Source organism: Eupeodes corollae, chromosome 3 (genome assembly GCF_945859685.1).
Source record: "Eupeodes corollae chromosome 3, idEupCoro1.1, whole genome shotgun sequence".
Lineage (NCBI taxonomy): Eukaryota > Metazoa > Arthropoda > Insecta > Diptera > Syrphidae > Eupeodes > Eupeodes corollae.
Window position 1 is genome coordinate 115,488,095 of NC_079149.1, and position 23,316 is coordinate 115,511,410.

The following is a 23,316-nucleotide window of genomic DNA, read 5'->3' on the forward strand; positions in this document are numbered from 1 at the left end:
TTTTCAATTAGCTTGAGAATAGGAAACAAATTAAAAAAAAATATTGAACTTTAATAAGTACTTTTTTCTAATAAAAAATTTTGGAACATTTGTATTTTGACATTTCATTATTTGATCCGACTTTCACTCAATTTCTAAACAAACTTAAACGTTTTTGAATAACATACCTGTCTCTTTCTAACCTTGAAGTAAGAACGAAAAGCAATATGGAATGGTGTAATAAAAAGTATCCAATGTGCATATTATGTTTGTTTACAAAAATCGATTAATGGATTTGATGTGATTTTTGGAAATTTTGTATTGTGGTAGTGATGTCAAAATTGACATTTGATTCCCAATTTTATGTTAAGTTGGTTTTATTCAAAAATGTATGGTAAATGACGTTTTTATAGTAAATCTACGAATAAAGCTGATTTACCGGAGGAAGGAATAAGGAAAAGTGAGACAAACAGTTTTAAAAATAGGAAATTTGAATAAAATTGATAATAGATTCCGAATTGAAGTACCCGTAGCGTGATGGCTACTGCGTTGGACTGTCATGCAAGGGGTCTTGGGTTCCATCCCTGCCTGTGCCACCTTAATAAAAAATAAGGTTTTACGGGTACTGCCTCTTGTGAGGAATTGAAAAATTCTCCAAGAGTAATTCTTGTCATGAAAAGTGCTTTCTCAAAATTAGCCGTTCGGATTTGGCATATAAACTGTAGGTCCCTTCTATCTCTGACAACATTACTCGCACACAGGAACAATTGAGAGTTATAAGTCACTAGGCCCTGGACTGTTGTGCCACCTAATTTATTTAGATACCAAATTGTAAAATCGATTTTTATAATTATATATCTGACAATCATCAAGTTTTCGAAAATTGGTGAATATTTCAAGCTTTGAAACAAGAGGTTCTATATAAACGTCATTTATGCTAAGGTTGACACTTATTTTGCAATTTAGTAAACTCGTGGAACAGAGTTGAAATACATTTTTTAAATGATTCAAAGGCCTGTAAAATTAAGTTTTGTATTTCATCTTAGTAAATGAAATCTCTAGTATTATCAAGGAGCTGTTTTTTGACGTTCGCTGTAGCCTCAAGGTGGCGTTGGTAGTTTTATATGAAAAAGTCAAAAAAATGCAATAGCTTATGCCGCCGCAGCCACACGGACTTTTCTTAATTATTAATTCTGAAATTGATGAATGTTAATATGTACATACTTTCTTGAATGTCCTAAATTGTATTGGTTCCAAAAAAATAAATAATTGATGAGCCAGCTCACTTACATTGATAATGGGAAAGTACCAAGCTGAACTCGAATGCTACATAAATTCAATGTGTACTCAGGTTTTTCTATCTATGTTTTGAATCGTTTTCAATTTTTATCTCTTGTTTTTATTACACACATTTTAATGCATGAAAGCAAAAACAAACTAGAATACTTAACTGATGGTATAGACAGTACGGTTTACGGGACCATCCCGAGACCTATTTCTAGAACAGACCATAATGGGCTATAGGTAGAGGTACATAATTACAAATTACATTAACTTGTCAAACGGAAATTAAAATAATTGCATCAGTACCTACGTGAAAAAGTGTCAGCATCATCAAAGAGCTCTTTTGAATCTCTATGCCTTTACAAGCCGTACCAGCAGCGGTTGTTGCAATGCAGCAATCCAACCAACCAACCAGCTCTATAATAGTGAGTAGTCATAGTGACAGGCAGTAGACCATGAATTTTAACATTTTTATAGCTGTATACAAACCTTTAAATTACCTACCGCACTCGCGACTAGGTACATATAAAGAGTGCAATGACTTTTGGATTAACAATAACTTTTTCGACCCCGTAATGTAGGAACGTCATTAATCCTAAACAATTCCATATACAAATCTCCAAAATGGGACAACAGGTTTTTTGACATATGGAAGTAAGAGCAACAGTGGAATGATGGATATTTTCTTGGAATTTTGCATTGTTCTGATGGAAAAAGTGTGAACATCTAAATTGTGTTAAAAAAATGTAGTCTGCCAAACATGAAATTTTCGGTGAATGTTAAGAATTTCAGATATTTTTTCAGAGTATTCAGAAAAAGTTATAAAATATTTGAACTTAAAAAGAAGCAAATCAAAAACTGACAGGCATATCCTACTTCAACCATTTTAGAGATGTTGATTGTGGAATAAATTAACACCGCCTCTTAACATACTCTACTTAAAATAATGACGATATAACGGTTTCTATAAGAGCCAAGACCCTTTCATTATTACATTTACCCTGCATATATAATACGTAGCTATCTTTAAGTCAAAGTTATAAATATGTATAATCTTCATTTCGTTCTGCAACGAATCACATGCACCGCCCGCCGCCGTAGTTCAACACACGATGCGACTACCACGCCACCGCACCGCCAGATCGCACAATAGAAATCCCTATCTATTTTCCCATCTTTTTCTGCCATTATATTTTTTTAAACTTGGTCTGCATGATATAAATTAAAGCCACAAAGATCGAAATAATCATGACAATAAACTACTGTTGAGCAATTTCGATAGTGTGATGAAGTGATAGTTAACCCAATAAAAAAAGACGTCTCCGGCAATGTGTTGCTTTAGACCAAAAAACAGGGCAAATGTTGCAATTAAAAAAAGAGAGAACCTGTACTGAATATATTGTACTTCATCTGACACAAATGAAGTCAAGTGATGGTAATTTCTTAATATTTTTTTAAAAATAGTAGAAAATATATTATTCCCACATTTAAAACAGGAAATAGATCATCAAAGTTATCTTTAATTTAAATCGAATAAAAGATAACTTAACTGGTAACGCAAGTGAAAGGTTTTGTGACACTTTGGTTAAAAGGATTTAGAAATTTAAATGAAGGAAGATGAATGGGAAAATTAGGAATTGCAAGATGTGAATAAAAATCAAAATAATGATCACAAAAACGTTTTTAACAAAATTAATCGACTGTAATTATGGTGAAAATCGTTTACCTATACAGTACTTAATGTGAACCTGATATAATGGCTTTGCTATTTTTAGTCACGATTGTTTTTATTTGTATTACTTTAAGATATGAGTATAAACTGGTTAAAGCGGCCTTTATGTTACAATCTAATAAAATACTTAGTAGTAAGTATGTATGTGACGGGTTTTTGGAAACTAAAACATCTGGCTTTTCTTTTAATTTTACATTTTGGACACACAATTTATTTGCATTTAAAAAAAAACTATATACAATGCTCATACGCCTAAGTGACCTTTTTGAACAGTAAAAAATTATAAAGGGTTTTCAAATGACAAGTTTCATTTTGAAAACCCCGCTATTTGGTTAGCTGTTTGAAGCTTTCATCTTTTGACATTTAACAAGCAAGCTAAACATGGAACGAACGATATAATAAGACACACTTTAACTAAGCTTTGAAATTCTCTACAAAATGTCACATAAGTAACGATACAATTACAATTGCGTAAGCAAAGTTTCCTGACAGTGTTGTTTAGTTGATTTGACACCTTTTGACATTTAACAAGCAAGCTAAACATGGAACGAACGATATAATAAGACACACTTTAACTAAGCTTTGAAATTCTCTACAAAATGTCACATAAGTAACGATACAATTACAATTGCGTAAGAAAAGTTTCCTGACAGTGTTGTTTAGTTGATTTGACACCACTTAAAAGATAAGGTATATGCCAGTGCACATATTTTCCCTCACATTTTAAGAAAACGTTCAGCTTCAGAACATAAAAAAAACTAGTCTAAAACCATAGTCGTAACCCATGAATTTTAAAGAACAATATCGATTCTTTAATACAATATCTTAATGGAGGAGACATCAAAGTTGCTTGGTTTTAAAATAATGGAATAATGGAAGCAAGGACATATTATTTTTGAAAATAAAAAATGACGCTAAGATGCTTCTTTCAATATTTATAAAATATTAATAACAGCATTTTGTGAAAGTTATTGAATTCAATAACACTCCTTATTCACAAGATATTTAAGTCGAAAACTATTTCTTATCAGTTTTTTATAATTTTTGTAAAATTTTCAATCGGATTTCTTTAAAAAAAATGAACTTAACGTTTACAACATATGATAAAATAAGTTTAATATCAATATCTATTTTTTTCCCAATTTTTAGTAGCATTCTTGAAGGCTTTAGTTTCCTATAAGAAAATGCTGATTTGATTTTTCTAAAAAACTGTGTTTTGTTGACAACAATGTTTTTTATGATTAAAATAATTTTGGAGTCAATACCTTTATTGATTCCCGAGATATTTGAGTAGAAAATCAATTCTTACCAACTTTTATGAATTTTTTTTTGTAAAAAATCTCTGCCTTCAATTTTTCCAAGGTTTAACTACACGTCAAAAACGTAAGGACGTATACGAGGGTACAAATGTAACTACACCTGCAAGGGCAAACATATATCTAAAAGCGATTGATTTAGATTTTAGTAAATTTTAAACTTCGATAAATGTCAAAAATTTTAATACGTCAAATAGGACCGATTACTATAACTTTCTACTTAAGCACATTTACATTGAGTAAAAAACCAAATCAAGAATCGGTCAAAATTTGGCAGAGTAACAGGTCACAAATCCTTAAAACTGTTAGAACTCGAAAAGAAAGCGGAAACGAAAAAATAGTCTCTTAAGTTTTCCGACTTTAAGTTAAAAAGTAAGTAGCTTCTGACCCCTTTGGCCTACATCATCTCTTTTGCCACCCTCTCTTAGAGACGCTGGTGCTGTCTTCTACGAAAAAAATTTGCTGCAGAGTACTTTTGTCCTCTGTTTTTATTATAAATATCCATCAATTTTATGAGCCGTCGTAAAAAATGATTGACTACAATTAAGAAGCGTTCAGGATTTAACAAGGCTAACAAAACGCAAATCTCTTATTTTTTTTAGTTTGACATTTGAGAAAACACGTGTACAATAATAAAGTGCAGACCTTTTTTCTTAAAATTTGTTCAAAGGTAAATTTTATCCTTTTCTTATTTTGATTGCAAACATAACAAAATATGTCTGCAGTTGCAAATTTTGTCAATAACTTATACTCAAACATAACTATAAATGTTATCCCAAAAACGTGATTTATTCAAAATGACCTTATTCTCATGTAATGAAGGAATAAAACAAAAAATATAAAGAAAACAGAATATACATAAATGAATAAATCAAAAAATACAAAACAAAAAAAATCAATTAAAAAATCAAATCCATAAAAGTCTCAGAGCTCAAAACGTCAGACCTATCACACGCTGATTTTCACAGTTTTGCCATCGATACTTTTATATTATATTATTAGTCGCTTTCGCGTTTGCATTCACATCAAAGTCAGAGCAAGAGCACAGAGCAAAGCACTTACCTACCTCTACCACCACACACCACCATACGTTCGGGGCCGCTGCAGTATACGGAAACCCCACAAAACGAAAACCAGCAAAAAGCAAAAGCAATCGGAATGAATCAAAACTAATTACCTCAATATTCTCTTCCAGTGGCTCCTCCAGCTACAGCTCCAGCCCCAGCAAGACTACAGCCAGCGCCATCAGCCATACAATCAACCCGAAGCCAAAGCCATCCATTCATTCAGTTTCAGTCAGATTTCAGTTTTCAGATACTACCTGAAGACTTCGCCGCAGTTCCGTGCTTCAGTTTAGTTTTGTGAAGAATTCGCTTCGGTGCATTTAGTTTGTTGATGAACCTCGTAGTTGTCGTTGGTGAAATACAATTTTTAAAAAAATCCGATATCAGAGTGAAAAGTTTTCGATGAATTCAGGACTTTTGAAATTCAAAAATTTCGTTCGATATATTTTGTATGTTTAATAATAAACCTTAATTAAGTCACAGTTTAATTAAAGTAATTTACTTTTTTATGTTAAATAAAATAAAAAAGAAAACTTAAAAATTATAAAATATTAAACTCATCGATATTTTATGTACCAAGTATCTATGTACATACATCGAGTTGTGATTTAAATCCGATTAAATTTCAATTCTCAGTGCTCAGTGGTTGTAACGGATAAAATAGATATACGCAATCGAAGGGTAATTAAAAATCCATAAATTATAAAGGTTGGTATATATATTGTGTTGCAATGTAATAATCTATAGTATGCAGTATCTATGTATGTTAAGTGAATGTTTCTATACCTTTAGTACCTACATACCTAGTTGTTTTGCAAGTGAAGCCAGATTTAAGATTCTATTTTAAGAATTTAAACTACAACAACAACAAAAAATAGTCTGAGTTTAAAAATAAAACAAAACAGAAAAAACGCATTGTTTGAAATACTTAAACCCTTATTTATGTATATATAGGGATATCAGCACCCTGAGTATTTTTATTTATGTTCCTATAGGTCTTTAGACATATTGATCTTTGTTGTTGCTGTATAAGTCGGTCGCTTTATTTTAAAACACACATTCTTGCTTGAGTTGCTGTTAATTGACAGTTCTCGAGACAAGATAAGGTATTTGAGTCAGCCGCTTTCTAACTATATCCCTAAATATGTATAGATAGTGACTTGTGTGTAAAATATAGTGCCAAGGAGTTTAGATAAATTGTCCTGGAATTGATGGGATCTGTAAATAAATAAAATATATTCCAGATCACAAATTGTTTCTTCAATTGATTGAGTGAGTAGGAATTTTAAAATAAAACAAATAGGTGCCTTCAATTCGAAAATAATATCTACGTTGACGTTAGGACTCTTAACTTAAGAGTAAACAACTATCCAGGATTATTTTTAATGTTTAGAAAAAAATTCTAGACAAAACAAAGTATGTTCATACATCAATGCATCAGTAAGATAAATCAATTCGATTGGGATTTTGTAATTCGAAATTATTCAACAGGTCAGTGTTCAGATTGAACTTGTCGAAATAGTCATTTGTCCCCAAATTGTAGGTTTATAGAAAAAGAACTGTGTGACAAACCTCAAAAAGGCGAAGAATTTGTCCAAATTTTCAAATGTTTACTTCTTTTAACCATTGGAAGTTGTTGTAATTGGTAAGATTCGTCGAGTTTTGACATTTCTCAACGATGACGTTTCAAGATCTTTAGGACCTATAAATTAATGGTTTTTAGTGAGATGTCTAGGTGTGCATGTTTACACGTACCTTTGTCTCTATACGTTCAGAATAAATTTGTTCGTTTGTTTTCCATAGGGATATAGACACATTTTGTTTTGCAGATAATAACATCGTAAAGTACCTAAAAAAATCCGTTTAGTGTTTTTAACACCAAAATCAAAAATGCTATTGGGTTCAATTAAGTTTTATTTTGCTCATTGTCTTATATAATTATTATGAATTTAATAACAAGTTCAACAAAAATATTCGTCATCTCGAATATTGTACGAACAAAAAATTTAAATTCGTTCAGAATAATTTCTTACTTCGAACAATAATACGTTTTTCTACACTGATATTGTAAAGAAGAAAGATTTGTATTTTTGTATGTAACGAATAAACTCAAAAAGTACTGGATCGATTTTAATAACTCCTTTTTCATTAGAAAGCTACATTTTCGCTGAGTAACATAGGCCATATTTAGTACTAGATTACTATAGAAATCTTTAGAAATTCGTATTAAAACCAAACGAAGGTGTACAAAAATCAGCCATGAAATGTTTTTCATCGCATAAGCATACAATTTTTTTTCTAATTTAGTGATTCATGGTCGTTTTTATTAAAAATAAAATAAATCAGGTGACGCAACAGTCCGTGGAGAACCAGTGCCTAGTTATTTACAACTCTCAACCATTCCGGTGTGCGAGTAATTGCAGGAATGGAGGGGACCTACGGCTAGTTTGAGAAAGCAATTTTTCATGACATGAATTACTCTTGGAGAATTTGTAAATTCCTCGCAAGAGGCAGTACCCGTGAATAAAATACAGGCATAGGAAGGGATCGAACCCAACACCTCTCGCATGACAGTCCAACGCACTTGTTTTTTAAATTCATTTTTATTAGTTCATTCTTAAACCTATCTTAAAGCTAGACAAAAATTCATGAAACTAGCCTAATTATCCATAACTTACAACTAACTTAATGGTCCCATACGGACACTCTAAGTTAAACTATAACACTAACAACTAATGCCTTTCGGCCCTAAGATCTATTTACTTCAATTTAAATTGTATTTAGTTGGACAAAACAGTCCAACGCACTAACCATCATACCACGGGTACTATGCTTATAACTTAAATATCTGTACCTATTTATGTCTAACCGTGTAAAGCAGTGTAGGGCCGCTAGTGTGATATAAAACATTAAAAACTTCAAAAAATTGGTGAAAAATGATTTTCAATATCCTAGGAACAAAAAAGGTATTAATTTTAAACTTTTGTTGAGATTTGTTAAAAATTCAATTGGCATTTTTTGATTGCATAAATTAAGGTCCAAAAGTACTATTAGATTCATTTGATCTCTCGAATTTATTGACACAAAACAGCTTAAACTTCAATTGTTGAAGTTCTTTTTCCTATTTTTCTATTACGACTCCCGAAAAAAAATGTTCAAGGAAAGGTACAAAAGATTACAATACATCAGAAATACCCATTATAAGTTATTAAATTCTGTAGGTGGACTTCTCAATGAATTGCATTCAAAATTATAATTAGAACCTTTTGGATCCATTATCGCTTCTTAGATACAAACTTAAACAAACCAACAAACCATCTCCTAAATTATAACGCTTGAAGGAGAAACACATTTCAAAATTCGTCATGTAATAAAATACTTAATGTTAGTGTTTAAAAGGTGTTATTAGTGTTGTAAAAGTTCTCTTAATTAAAAACCATTTATAACTATATAACTTCAGAAGTTCCATTTTAATACAATTATGAAACTCAACTCATTTAATAATAGCTTCCTTCTTGTAGTCTTTTAGATACAACTAAATATATTTCCAATGGTTTTTTAATTACTTTTTAAATCACTCTTGGGAGACATTCAAATTGGTCTGTAAATTTAGTCCAACCTATATAATAAATAAATTATACCTCTATGATAGTACTATTTACCTTCATATACATGGTACATGTTAATTCTATGAGTATTTACTTTGTATTTAGATAGATAGATAGATAAATAATTTTTTTATTTTTTCGATGTTGATACAATTATAATCTTAAGAATACGGCCATGGCTATCTGCTGTCTGCCTTTGTATTTGCTTTCATATGTTTCCGACAACTGAATTGCATTTATGACTGTTAAATGAATTGTTTTCCATTAAGAGGTTTCATTAAGAATACCCTGCTATTTGTTTAGTTGTCAACATTAAATCTGTCATCGTTTGAAATTCGACAAATAAAATTATGCCAACATTAAAAATGAAACGAGGTACTTTTCAATAACACATTAAAATTACTAATAAGTCATAGGTTGTTGCTTTGGCTTAACAGTGTTATATCTCGAAGAAATGATCACTATTGGCAATCCATATCTTGTAATTTAACACCTTTATGCCCAATTTCATTAACAACTATTATAAAACTATTATACATGTAAAATGGATGGTAAACAAGCTTTTAAAATTAAATGCCCATTTTTGGCTCATTAAATTTTAAAAGTGACATGTTTTGTACAATTTGTATTCTTAAATTTGGAGATACAGAATGAATAGGTTTACAAATTCAACATTGTATTATTATTTATAATATCATTTTAGTGATTTTAATTTTTGATTAGGATATTAGATTGGTCATCTTCATCTGACGAAGAAGAACATAATTTAGTTGTTCGCCATTCAAGACACACGTTTACTCAAACGGTTGTTTTTGATTTTGAAGAAGTTTACACTGTTGTATTTTGCGATTCTTGTTATTTATTTCTTAATAGAAAGAAAAAAGATATTTTATTTTAACAGGGTTGTGAAGAGAACTCTATTTTAACAAAAAATATCAATAAACTTTTCCATTTTGAGCTTGGTGAAACTGAACAAATTTAAAGGCCTGTTTAAATTTAAAAAACTTTTAGATAAAAGTGCTTTTAGTGTTTCTTTAAAAGCTTTATTACAATCGGTTCAAGACCTTAAAGATGGAACTATTGAATGTATTGATTATTTATTGAAAAATTCCATAAGAAGCATTTAATGCTTAAACTTTGCGTTGCCTTTTTAACCATTTGCCCAATATCGTTCTTCATTATTAATGCAAACATCCATTGATAACCAACATGAAAAATCTTATTAAAAATCCTATATTTTGTACTTTAAATACTATTAACTTACTTAACTAAACTCACTATACTATTTGAATCATATTCATATATTAATATTTTAAAACAGAACTACTATAAAGGCTATATAGAAATTTTGAAGTGAAAAAAATTAGCAATTGTTGTGAAAAAATAAAAAAATCAAACGCATTCTTAGTTTGTAGTATATTTTTGTTTCTCTATTTTGTAATTTTCACACCAGTTTTTACTGAAGTTTTTGAAAAACTTAAGTCAAAAATACTCAATCCACATTTTTGCAACAATTAAGCAAAAAATCTGTTTTATTTGCAAAATATCAAACAAGAAAAATGCAAAAAAAAACACCCTTTACCTGCTCTAGTAAAATAGATGTAGAAACAAGTTCTCTATTCACGACATACTTACCTATTAATCGATCGTGCTTGATTGATTTTTTGACCATCACAATGTTGTGTAAACTATATGTATATTTGATTCGTCTGAACTAACTGTCTGCGCCTAGTTATCTAGAACTAAATATTCAAAACTGGCCAAACCTGAAGAAGAAGAAGATAGAAAAAATAAATCTATACAATCAATCAACTCGGTGGATGCAGCCATGCGAAAGGTATTCAGGAAACTGAAACCTTGCTCACAGATGCACGAAGAGTCAGCCAGCTCAATGAAATATATCGAACCCCCTCAATCTCATAAAAGTTATACCGGCCAAATTAATTATTTCAAATAAGCCTATTTTTTTCTTTTTAATTAAAATAATTAGTCTCTGACTGAGAGAATTTTGTGGCTTATCAACAAAATGATAAGAACGCTAATTTAAAAAAAAAAGTAAACGTGAGCATAGCGTGAGAGAGTATCTTTCAGTCAGTCATGTATCTATCTACAACACCACAGTGGTGTGAGCTCGGAGTCAACAAAGTTTAAATAGTATAAGAATTGTGTGCTTATTGTTTATAAAGACACACATACTGTCAGTCATACTATATTTCATGTGCTACGACAGCAAATTTTGTTTAAAATAATATATGTATTTACAATTTTCTTTTGTTATAAAGTTTTTTTTTTTTAAGTTGCGTTTAAATTACACGTGTCTCCAGGTAAATTACACTTTACACGCACTTTTTTTTGTTGTTGATGCTGTCATTGAAATTAAAGCAATTAGAAATCACATAACTAAAAACCAATTAAATTTCAATTGTTGTAAGTTAGTAGTTTTTTGTTATAAAAGTGCAATTTAGTGTTGAATTATTTGACTTCAATTATTACCTACCTATTGTTTGTGATATTTAAATGAACATTTTAGATATAAAGATAAAATTAAATTTGAAACCTATCCCCATCAAAATAAACGAATAAGAATGTATTTTATATTAGGTAATGATATGGGAAGAAAGGGTAGGTATAGGGTATACAAATGTGCACTTAAAAATAATAATAAAACGGGTGGATACCAGCTGTGTAATTAAAATAAAACAACAGGAGATTGTGATAATATAAAAATGAGAAAACAAAATAGCGTTTTTTCTTCTAAAGCCTTCATGTTCTGAGTTCTGACGTGGATATTAAGAATATCTTGTTTTTAAAATACATCTTCCCTTTGTCTGAAAAAGTTCAGAACAGCGGGTGGTAAAAAGTAAAAAATAAAAAAAAACATAAATAATAGAAAATAACGGCTGTACCGTAACATTGTAAAATAATTTTTTTTCTAATTACGTAAAATGCTCTGAATAAAGTTTCAACGTTTTGAAGAAACTTAAAGTAGAAATTTAAGACTAGTAAAAAACTTAAACATGTTTAAAGTGTATCGAAATGTTAAAATTGTTAATTAGATGCAGTGCCCTTGAACTAAAAAAATAAACAAAATTAAAGACAAACTATTTAACATACAAGAGCTTTTAATTTTCAAAAATCTCCAATATTGCACCACCTACAATATATTGCAAAAAACAAATGTTACCATTAAAACAGAATTTCTGAGATTTTATTAGAGCCGTACCAATTTAATATCTGCTCCACGATATAAACGTAACCTATTTGAGGAACTTTTTGTTAACTATAATCGCATCGTAATGTAATCGTAGGAAAAACAACATAATTTTTTTTGGGTTCTTATTTATAATTTTACTGCAAAAATGTTGAGTTCCTTTTAAAAGAGCAATTATTTTCAATTTCAATGGGAAGTGAATCAAATTTAAAATTTAAGGTATTTCTCAATTATTATGAATCTTATCTATCAGTTTTATAGATATCGGTTTTAAGAAAAGAATTTTATGTTTCTTAAAAAGTTAACTAAAGGACTCACTTTTTGAAACTGAAATTCAAAGACATCTGTAATTTGTAGGATTGATCCATCTACGATAAACATGTTTCTTCTTCTCAAGCTAAGGAGTTTTTAATATTTTAGGAAAGGGCGGTATGATCAAAAATTTAAGGCAGCCTGGCATTAAATTTGTATTATGATACTGACTTTATTGCAATCATATTGATTTTTAATTGTTTAAGTACAACTATCTCAAAATGTTCATAAAGTCAATTTACTGAAAACCTTAAGAACGCCGATGGAGAACATTAAATTATAACTCTATTATTTTAATCTCTGCTAAAAATTGTCTACATCAATGCTACAAATATTAAGTTGGAGAGATGAATGGAAATTTGTGTAAATTTCTCGTAAGTACGATACAATTGATCGTGTTTACAACATTTTTTTCCACAATAAACAACTTGAACTTCTTAACTAATAATGTCAACAAACAAAATTGTATGAGATAAAAAATGTTGCCGATCAACGTGCTAAGCAAGCTGATAGTAAATTTGTTTTTTATGTTTAATAAAATGCTTCTCTTTATAACAATATCATACTAGAACAAACTTAGTGTGTTACTTTGACTCAATGCTTTTTTACTTATAAGAATTGCACCAAAATCAGCACTATTAGAATCTTCAGATGTTCTGATCATTTTAAGCGTCTTTGGCGCCAGTTATATCGATCATTGATTTTCATAATTGAAAATAAATATTGGAATTTGTTTGAAAGGTCCTGATTTTAATCCACCGAAAAATGTTTACTGACAGAAATCTGTTATTGGAATTGTATGAAATTGGAACACAAATCGGTGGAACGATTCGTTTAACTTTTGCAGATAAAGATATCAGTTGTTCAGAAAAATGAATTTTCGTCTGGAAAATTCAATAATTTTCATTTGTAATCAAAGGGAAACACCGTCAAATATCAATTCAAAAAAGAGGCTGGGATGCGACCCACTCTGATAACTTTCCATTCCGTCTGTCGATTTGTCTTGCTTAAAAGTTTGTAGGTTTTCGTGTTCGGTTAAAAAAGTTATCAGTTGAATTATTCTTAAAAACTTTAAAATTACCAACAATATTTTTTATAAAAATAAATAGTTAAGTTTGAAAATCTAGCTTTGTCAAATAGATTTTTAGTCGAAAAAAACTTTTACCAAATTTAGTAGCTTTTCTTAAATTTTTACACATTGGATGAATGAAATTAATTTGAGAGATATCAAGATCCGACCATCAATTTCTAACAAATTTGCGTACTATTTTTTGTAGATTTTATTTTTGTATGAAAAAAAAGACTGTAGGATTTTTATAAAAAAAAATTTCTAAATATTGAAAAAAATATTTTCTGTGTAGTAAAAACATTTTTTAAAAAGCTATTTGAGTCGAAAATAAATTTTTACCAAGTTTTATTCCGGTTTTTTTTTTAGGTTTTTATTTTTTGTAAGAAAATTGTCAATTCGATTTTTATCAAAATTTTTCCGAATTTTGAAAACAATATTTCTTATAAGTGAAAACTAGTTGGAAGTTTAAAAAAGATATTTGAGTCGAAAATCAATTTTTAACAACTTTTGTTCAATTTATTTTAAGTTCTCAATTTTTTGTAAAAAAAACTGTCAAATCGATTTTTCAAAAAAATTTGCTGAATATTGACATCAATATTTTTAAAAGATAAAAGTAGTTTAAAGCCAATATCTTAAAGTTTTGAAAAGACTCTAGGGACCATGAAACGTAGGAAAATGTCAAAATTTTCAATTAGACAAATCGGACCCATTACAATAACTTCCTATGGGAATTTAAAAATGTCCGGATCGATTTTAATGATATTTGTAATTGACCTATAAAGATCGGTAGAAAGTAGTTCCTCCTGAAAAAAGCTTTAACTTAAATAGTCTACAGACATATATATATACATACATATATAAAATCGGAAAATCTATCAGAACTTTTTAACATGCTATAGAAAAATCTAGTGGAGATATTGACTAAAACGATGTTTTGTTGGACTGGACATTATATTATTTAGGAATGCGTTTTTGACCACACCTCACTTTGTAGGGCTTCTAAATCATATCTAAACTATTTCATAGAAGATTAAACAACTAGTTAAAAGTTTAGACTCTTAAAAGACAAAAGGTTGTTTTCATAAATTTTAATTTATTCACCAACAATTTAATTTAAAAAATGCTATAGCACTCTTTTTGCTTTCTATCTCTGAAACGGTTGAGCCTATAAAATTGTAACAAACATTAAAGCACGAATTGTACACAATGCAGTTTACTATCTCTTATTCCGAGGTGAAAACCTTATTTTACTATACCATACATACATGTCAAAAAGTAAGTATTTTTTCAGTAGAGACTCGAGGTAAAACAATATAACTATTACAATTTGAAAAAGTGAGAAGATCTTCCCGAAGTAGTCACTAGTTCATTCGATTACCAAAGGGGCTCACTCACTCGCAAGTTATCAGTGTGGGTCAAAATTCGAATTTCCAATGATATTTCGAGGATAGAAAATTTAAATATATGCATGTACATTTTGTTCCAGAATATTGCAAACATACATAAATTCATATCTATGTACATAGCTAAAAAAAATTGGGTGGCGCAACAGTCCGTTTTAGAACTAGGGCCTAGTGACTTACAACTCTCAACCATTCCTGTGTGTGAGTAATGTTGTCAATAATGGAGGGGACCTACAGTTTTATGTGCCGAATCCGAACGGCTAATTTGAGAAAGCACTTTTTCATGACAAGAACCCAAGACTTGTGGCATGACAGTCCAACGCAGTAACCTTTCATGCCATAACTAAAAATGATAATTTTTGAATGGGCATATTTTTGGCAGTTAATTTATTTTAATAGTGAAACTTTATACTGGTAAGCTAGTTATTTCAAAATCTCAGTTTTGTGTTATCTGTTTTTCCAATATGAATGAACGAATTTTATTAATTGTAGGATGTGAGCCTGCTAGGGTTCAAAGAAATCGCTCATTAAACATTATATTAAGGAAATGCATTCGCCCACACTCTTTACAACATAGTTAAATTTTTAACTGATTACATGTTACTGATTTTTTTAGATAATGTGTTATTGGAGTGATAATTATGTTTAATGTTTTTCTTTACACTATTCAGTTAAGTTTTCCCTTCCTCATCAATTAAACACTTTTTTTTTGAGAAATAAAAATGAAGAATCGCCTTCCTACATGAAATTTAAATGAGGCTATAAGCGTAAGCTCATATTCTTCTAATTATGTTATGTTACGAGTACGAGTAGGTACATGATGTGTTGTATGTTAGACCAATTTATGATAGATTCGTGCGAGGTAAGCATTAAAGCAGCGCAGCAAAACATCATAAAAGAAGCCGCTTCACACGAGTATACTCGTATTACATTCAACAAGAATGAATGTTTGAATTGAAAAAAATAGGTTAAACTTTCCTCATTGCAACATCCGATATAATTCATAGCCTGAAATAATTCACTTTTACACAATTGCATATAATTTAAGAAATAAAGAAAAATAATTTGAGTTTCTCCAATTGTTACAAAAAAAAAACATAACAAAAATATTTCGTCCATAAATAGACAATATCCCTAAAAAAAGACTATAGTAAGTCGAATAAGAAAAATGTATAGGTAGCCTTATTTAGGTACGAGTATATGTTCGATAAATCAAGCTGTTGTCGTGTCTGGGTTCAAGCAGACATAGGAAGATGCATAATTCCATGCTCCATGAGATCAAACATTATTTAAAGCCTGTCCTCATGCTTACGGGGCTTATTCGACCTTGCAATTCAAGTCTCGATCGTCGACCTGAAAAAGTAGCAGCAACGTCTATAACATACAAAACGCCATCTCCCTGCTAGCCAAATCGTGTGAATTGTGTAAGAACAACAACTCTATACGATTGTACTTCAGCATTGCCAGTACACATCATCAGCATCTCGATTCATGGTAAAAAGATACTCAAATAAGAAGATACAATTCCCTGTCGAAAACGAGTATTACGATAGGTTGGTTAGTTCAAGACACGAACGTTAAACCCTAAAGTATGAAGAAGTACGCTTTACTCGTACGCAATGCAATTGCCTGGCAAGATTGAATTTCACAACATAGATTTTTTGACTTATAAGTTGAGCTGAGTTGGAGTGGAGGTGATGCTGGAGACCGGAGATGAAGACCGGAGTTGGAGTTACCCCCAAGGAATGTGGTGTTTCTTTCGGTTTCAGCCAGATTGTTATCTCTCGAATTCAGTGGCACATTATGAGATGGCACTTCCTTTCTGTAGTCGTCGTTTTAAGTGCAGCTACGAGTATAATATATCTGCGTGTAAGAAAATGTATACCTCTTCATATTCATAGCTATGCTTATAATAATGATGTGTTTAGATACTTTTTTGAGATAAATTAATTGAAAATTGTTTGTTTATTATCATTTTTGTGTTTGCTTAAAGCTATTACCTAGTTTTCGTGTGGCTTCTGGTTTTTGTATTTCCTCGGTTTTGGTTATGTGATACTTTCTTTATAATCTTAAATTATTTAATGAAAGATAATTAATTGAATTTGTGTAAATGCGACCTCTTGGTTGAATAACCTCAGTTGTTGAAACTGTTATGAAATTAATAGGTTGCTAATTTTCTTTAAGTTTATATATTCTGAAAGTGTAGCTTGTTCATTTAGAAAACTGTGTTTCTATGACCATTTAGACAGAAAAATAAAACGAATTAAATTCTTCCTTCCTCTAGAAAAAACAACTTTTCTTAAATGTTCCCATGCACTGAAATATAATAATTTTGTGTTACTATTTAAGAGCTTAAACTTGGCGCATTGAAAAGACAGCCAATCTTTCTTGGAACCTTTATTCCCGTTTCCTGATGATGCCATGGTCTATTTTCGATATAATACCGAACATAAGAATTTTGAAGATGGGAAGCATTTTAAGAGAAATTTCATGTATTATTCCGGAAGAATACGCAAATTCGTTTCCAAATCAGATTTTTGATCTTTGATGTCAAAATTTTAATCTTAAAATTGTTGCTAAGCGTGTAATTTTTGTATTCTTTTGGAAGTCTTAATTAAATATGACCTTTAATTGAAAATGAGTATTTCAGTGATTCTAAAATTACAATTTTGTCTCTATAAAATCAAATTAAAATTAGTCCTTCACTTAAAATCAGTTTCATTTGCGAACTTAAGATCAATTTTCTCTTCAGATAAGTTGACTCTAAGCTGAAGTTGTGGGCAGGTTATAAAACATTTAATGGTTCAATGGATCATAACTCTGATCTGTTGTGAAATGTTGGAGGGTTTTTTGGCATTTCTTCATAGTTTGTTTATAACATATTACATATGATTTTTTGGAAAATTCGGCATGTTTTTGTATTTACTTGCCTTTACTTGTGACTTTTATTATTTCCTCTGACATTTTCTAATACATATTTATTTTTATCTTGCACACCCCTCCCTCATTGGAAATATTTATGAAAACGGCAATGTAAGTGTTATTTTTGTCACCTCACAGCATCCGATAGGAATCAACTATTTCGTATGATACTGAACCATGATATCATTATAAAAAGAAGGTTTGACTCGTTTTAAATGATTTTATAACCATATACGTGGAAATTGTTAAAACCAAAAAGTAGCAATACTTTAATTTTTATTATAAATTTTCATGCACATTTTATAATAGCAAGCGTTTAAAAATTACGATCAATTAAGTAAAACTAAAAGTTAGTTTCATATTTAAAGTCAAAAGCCAGGCTATTTACAAGTTTAATATATCATTAGCTCAAAATTAAAGCCTATTAAAGCTCAACAATAAACTGATTTTTTTTTTTTTAATTTTAAAGATGAAATAATAAATTTCAACTTTTATAATAATTTGATATTTAACAACATTCGGAAACGGTCGCTTATGAACTGATAAGTCTTGTTTAGTTGTTGTTTATTAAGACAATCATATAGAAATGATTGCCAAATTTAAGTTTAATTTTCAAATTTTAAATAATTAACTCGACAAATAACTCTTCTTAGCAAAAATAAAATCTCAAATTTAAAAACAGACTTATGTGATAGTTTGGAGCTTATTGTGGACGCTCAAATAAATGAAATGTCAAAATTCGCGATTGACTCCTACTCCTGTCTCTTTAAGAAGCTGTTGACATTGAAATCTTCTAAGACTAGGTACTTTAATTTAACGTGTCATCATTTTATAAGCAGGAGTCAAATAAATCTCGTGTAGGATAGGGTACCTTGGATAGGGGGATTTTTAGATACCTTGTTGAACGGGTTAGATTGCTGTATTGAGATAGCTGTCAAAAAATAAAAACAAACTTTCAGCTGTTCACAAAAAGCAGAGAAACATTTAGGATTCGAAGTCAAAATTGTTGTAAGATAAAATATTTAATAGATAATTCAACTGATTCGTCGGTCGATGATTAATTGATAGGTGCGTTTATGGTAGGTGTTGATGATAACTTTTTCAAGTCAATGTCTATGATAATGCTGTAGCGCTTTTTCATATTTTTAATTTTATTTCTAATTCCTTCTCATCAAAAATTGACCCGTGTTCAAGAACTTTTGCAATTTCTTGAAAAATTGTTCTTCACCTTTCTCTTTCGGCAGTCCTCCAAGAAGAGCAGAATGGATTTATGTTCCCAACCATATAAAAAGGGAATAGAGTGGTTTTTCTTTGCGGTTTTCAATCAATGAAAGAATAACTTACCTTTCCTTTCAGCGACCTTATTTGCTTGTAGCTACACAAGCTGCTCGCCTCCGTCCGCTTTTATACATAAAAACAAAAAAGTTAGATTTATTTATTTCCACAAGATTAATATATATTAACCTGTATTTTGTTCTACCTCTGGAACAGGATGAAGTAAAAAAATAGATCATGATTACCTTCTAAAATTCGGAGTCAAATAGCTTCTTTATCGTCTATTATGTACATCCTCACATTCAACTTCAACTTCAACTAACATTTTGTATCTTTTTGTATACCAATAAATACAAAAAGGTGAAATCAATTTTCAAGTTTCTTGAAATTCAATCAGCTGTTCTGTCAGATACCTACATACCCCAGAAATTCTTGGACACCTTTGGATTCCTTTTTTGACATCTCAGCTGTTTTTGATCAACTGTTATATTACACGTAAAACACTAACAAAAAGGTATCCGGATACCCAATCTGTCTGAGATTGAACGCACCCAATAATGTTTTTTTACGTTAAAATGATATGAAATTACTTAAAAACATTAATGTTAACTTTGACAGATGTCAGAATCCAAATTCATAACTTATAAGTGAAATATACTTATCATTTTGATTTCTTTTTTCACTCGTAGACACTGTCAGTTTGACTTAAATGCTTATCCCCTTCGATAAAAATGTTAACTACGAGCATACATTGAACAAAACTGAATTATTAAAGTTGCATCATATGATTTCGGTACTTTCCCATGGTTTTGTGCAATATGCAATATGTATGTATGTAACTTTTTATCTCCTTACAAAAATTTTATAAGATTCAGTTTAATAGAAGTCGCAATTTTAATGAACCAAAATCAGTTCAAAAAGTTAACATGACCTTCTTTTCTTTAATTAATTTTATTTACATAAATAACAAAAATCACTACTTTTCTTTTGCAATTATTTTTTTTTTGTAAAAACTTCAATCTATTAAAAACGATTGAAACAAAAAAATAAATATTAATCTAAACTCATAAACTGAATTTATTCCTAATCAAATATGCTTATATTATTCCTAGTCTGAATGATTTGCAATTTTGTCTATAAACAGATATACACGCAGTATAATAATTTGCCCAATTATAAATTATACCCCACAAAAACAAAACACGAGATTTCTTTATGATAAATTCAAATAAAAAATGCATTTAATTTTGCATATTATCACGAATTATCTTATACATACATACGTTACCCCATACACCGTACTACACCGGGCGAAGGTGCGGTGGTCGGCGCTCTTTTGTTGATATGATTTCGTTTTTAACTTTCCATTAAAAAAGAGTTTATTGTACGAGGTGCCGCAATCATTAATTTCAAAATCACTCAACTTTGCAAAATCAGCACGAGAAAAATGCAAACAAAAACATGACGAGTACGACGACGTTGAGAAAGTCTAAACAAAGTATCTTTTATCCTATTCATAAAATAAAATACCTATGTACCTCACTTTATAACTATTTATACCATTTTGTGTACCATTTTCATTTTTATAGAACTTGCTTTTGTTTGAAAAAGTTTGATAAGTTAACTAACTTTGAAGTGTGAAAAAGTTCGTTGGAGAAACACAAAAATAAAAAGAATTTAAACTTTCAAGAGTAGAAATCAAGTTCCCGTGATGTGTACTAACTGCTAATTTAATTTAGAGGACAATGAGTTACGATTTATCTCATAATATCTCATGCTGTGGTTGTCACCGCACATGACCTTTTAACGTCCCATAGAAATGTTTTGAATTAGGTATAATTATAAATGCTAAACCTGATGCAATTAAAATTTATTATAAAAAAAAAACCATCAAGATGGATTAACAAAACTTTTACCCTCCGATAATGATTTAGATTTACCTACTTACATATGTATAATAATTTCTCTTCTTTTATTTTTATCTTTGCCGGTCTACTTTCTATGATCCGGTGGATGCTGCACAGATATAGGAGCAATTCACAACCAGATTACTACGAGCAAGACATTGAAATACCTGATACACCTGATATCTGATATACCATACCATTAACTGTAAAATTCAAAATCTATGACGTAAAGTTGAGACTTTGAAGTGCGTGCAAAGAGATGATGACATCATCGCCGTCGCCATCCCCATTACCATTATTAATTGGAAATAAAGTTAACGGTAACCTACTGACCGATAAAACCAACCCCAACCCCATCGGTGAACACCTGCGTTCCCTTCACCATCAGAAGAACGCTGGCGAGGCCACCACGAATTTGTCGACGCCATTAGTTGTCAAAACGGCAACGTCACAACTGACGCCACCGTTATCGCCAGCCAAGTCACAGCAGAATTCAAAAATTCCATATCCTCTATCAATCCTAGCCGGAGAACCAAAGCTCTTCCACAGGAACGGCGGCGGCGGTGGCTGTAGTGGTGGTGGCTCATTGCGATTGCGTGGAACGAAGAGTAATTTACAAATTCCATCACGTTCACGCGGTCGTGGAATCATGGAACACATTGCTACCCCAATTGTAGAGGGCTGCGGACGATTGTATAATGGAACAGCACTTGCAGATGGTGTTAACCATACTGGCATCACCCACACCGGTTTCAGTTTCCGCAGGAAGGTTCATTCGACGCGTTCACCATCACCGGTCACTATAATCGAGCCAGGAAGCAAGTCAATTGCTAAAGCTAGTGAAAAAGTGGATCAAAACAGTTGCACTTCCTCATCATCATCATCAACATCATCGTCATTATCATTATCTGGGGATGTAAATGTGAAAAAGGACGAAATTGTTAATAATTTCAAAGGAAAACTTAATAAAAATAGTGGAAATATGGAGCAAACAACAAATGGGGTTGGTTGTAGCAATGGCAGCGACGAAACAGGAAATGGATATTCACCATCATCGGTAGACCCGGAAGAAAAAACATTAGATGACATTACAATAGCTAAAAAACGGGATCTTAACAAGATGGTGAGTGAGCTTTGTTTACATATTTATTTTATTTATAAACATAAATTATCATAACTAAAAGTGTTTTTTATTTGTTCTCGCATGTGTGTGGTCTTAAGTTAAGAAGAAGAAGAGGAAGAAGGATTTTGTCATTCAAGTCCTTTTGTTGTCCTTGCCAAGTTGGCTTGGCACAAGTGCAATTTTTGTATGGTTACACCACCAAATGATTTCTTCCATGGATATATAGCAGAGTCCTATTGATTTTTTCAACTGGATTGTGCATTTTTTGTGTGTGTGTTGACTAACAGTAGAAGCTAAAAGTACTGAACAAACATTTTTAAATTTCCAGGCATTTTAAGGGAGAAAAGGATGAAAAATAATCACTTAGAAAATAAATTCCCCGTTTTTTTAACATCTTATCAATTCTTAATAATTTTAGTGACACTCAATTTCTTAACTTGCAAAAGTAACCTCTTATTAAGGGAGCGAATTTCCGTACATTTCGGTATCAAACACATATCTGTCAGTTAATTTTTTTGGGTGGTGTTCACACTTTTTTGCATTTGTTGATAAATTTTGACGTTTCGTCATATTGACTCGATGCCACTTGTAGTAAAAAAGTTGTGGGGAGGGTTATGCAGACATCTTTAATTAAAAAAAAAGTTTGGAGTGATTAAAAATTATGAAACGTTAAAATAAGTCGACTTTAATACTTTCTTGCTAATGTTTCTGATTTCCTTTAAAATCTTAATTAAGGCAACTTTAAGGTTCTCAGTAATAAGAGAGAGAAGGAAAATGAGACAACGAAATAATTGGAGATTTAAGGTTTTGTTTGATTTCTTTTTCACCACTCTTTCAGTATGAAACAAAATATCTTTAAATATTTGATGTTATTTCCCACCTACAAACTAAAATTGCTGAGAACTCAGTTTTTTCAGTTAAAAGATGACTTAACAAAATAGTCAAATTACGAAATTAACGTGTTTTTTTAAGAGGATGAGTTTACTTATTACAATTGAAAGCTTTTTTAGCACTGAAGATAATTGTAATTACTTTAACGAAAAGTGACAGCTAGGATTTTAGAATGGATAAGAACATTAAATTTTTGTTCTTCTTTTATGAACTGCCAAAA

General features: G+C 30.5%; 1 protein-coding gene across 3 annotated transcripts in view; it reads left to right on the forward strand.

Annotated features, from left to right (window-relative positions):
• The first annotated feature begins 5,335 nt into the window (after nt 1-5,335).
• LOC129949214 (protein quick-to-court) overlaps nt 5,336-23,316 on the forward strand; it is a 38,813-nt gene continuing 20,832 nt past the window's right edge. The window contains exons 1-2 of one of the 3 annotated variants that reach the window (XM_056060523.1): nt 5,336-6,083; nt 21,200-22,205. In XM_056060523.1, coding sequence (XP_055916498.1) covers nt 21,342-22,205 — 864 coding nt within the window. In that variant the 5' untranslated portion in view covers nt 5,336-6,083; nt 21,200-21,341. Of the gene's footprint in view, nt 6,084-11,156; nt 11,308-21,199; nt 22,206-23,316 lie in introns of those variants that run through there. The other 2 variants (XM_056060521.1, XM_056060522.1) reach the window with 2 other exon arrangements.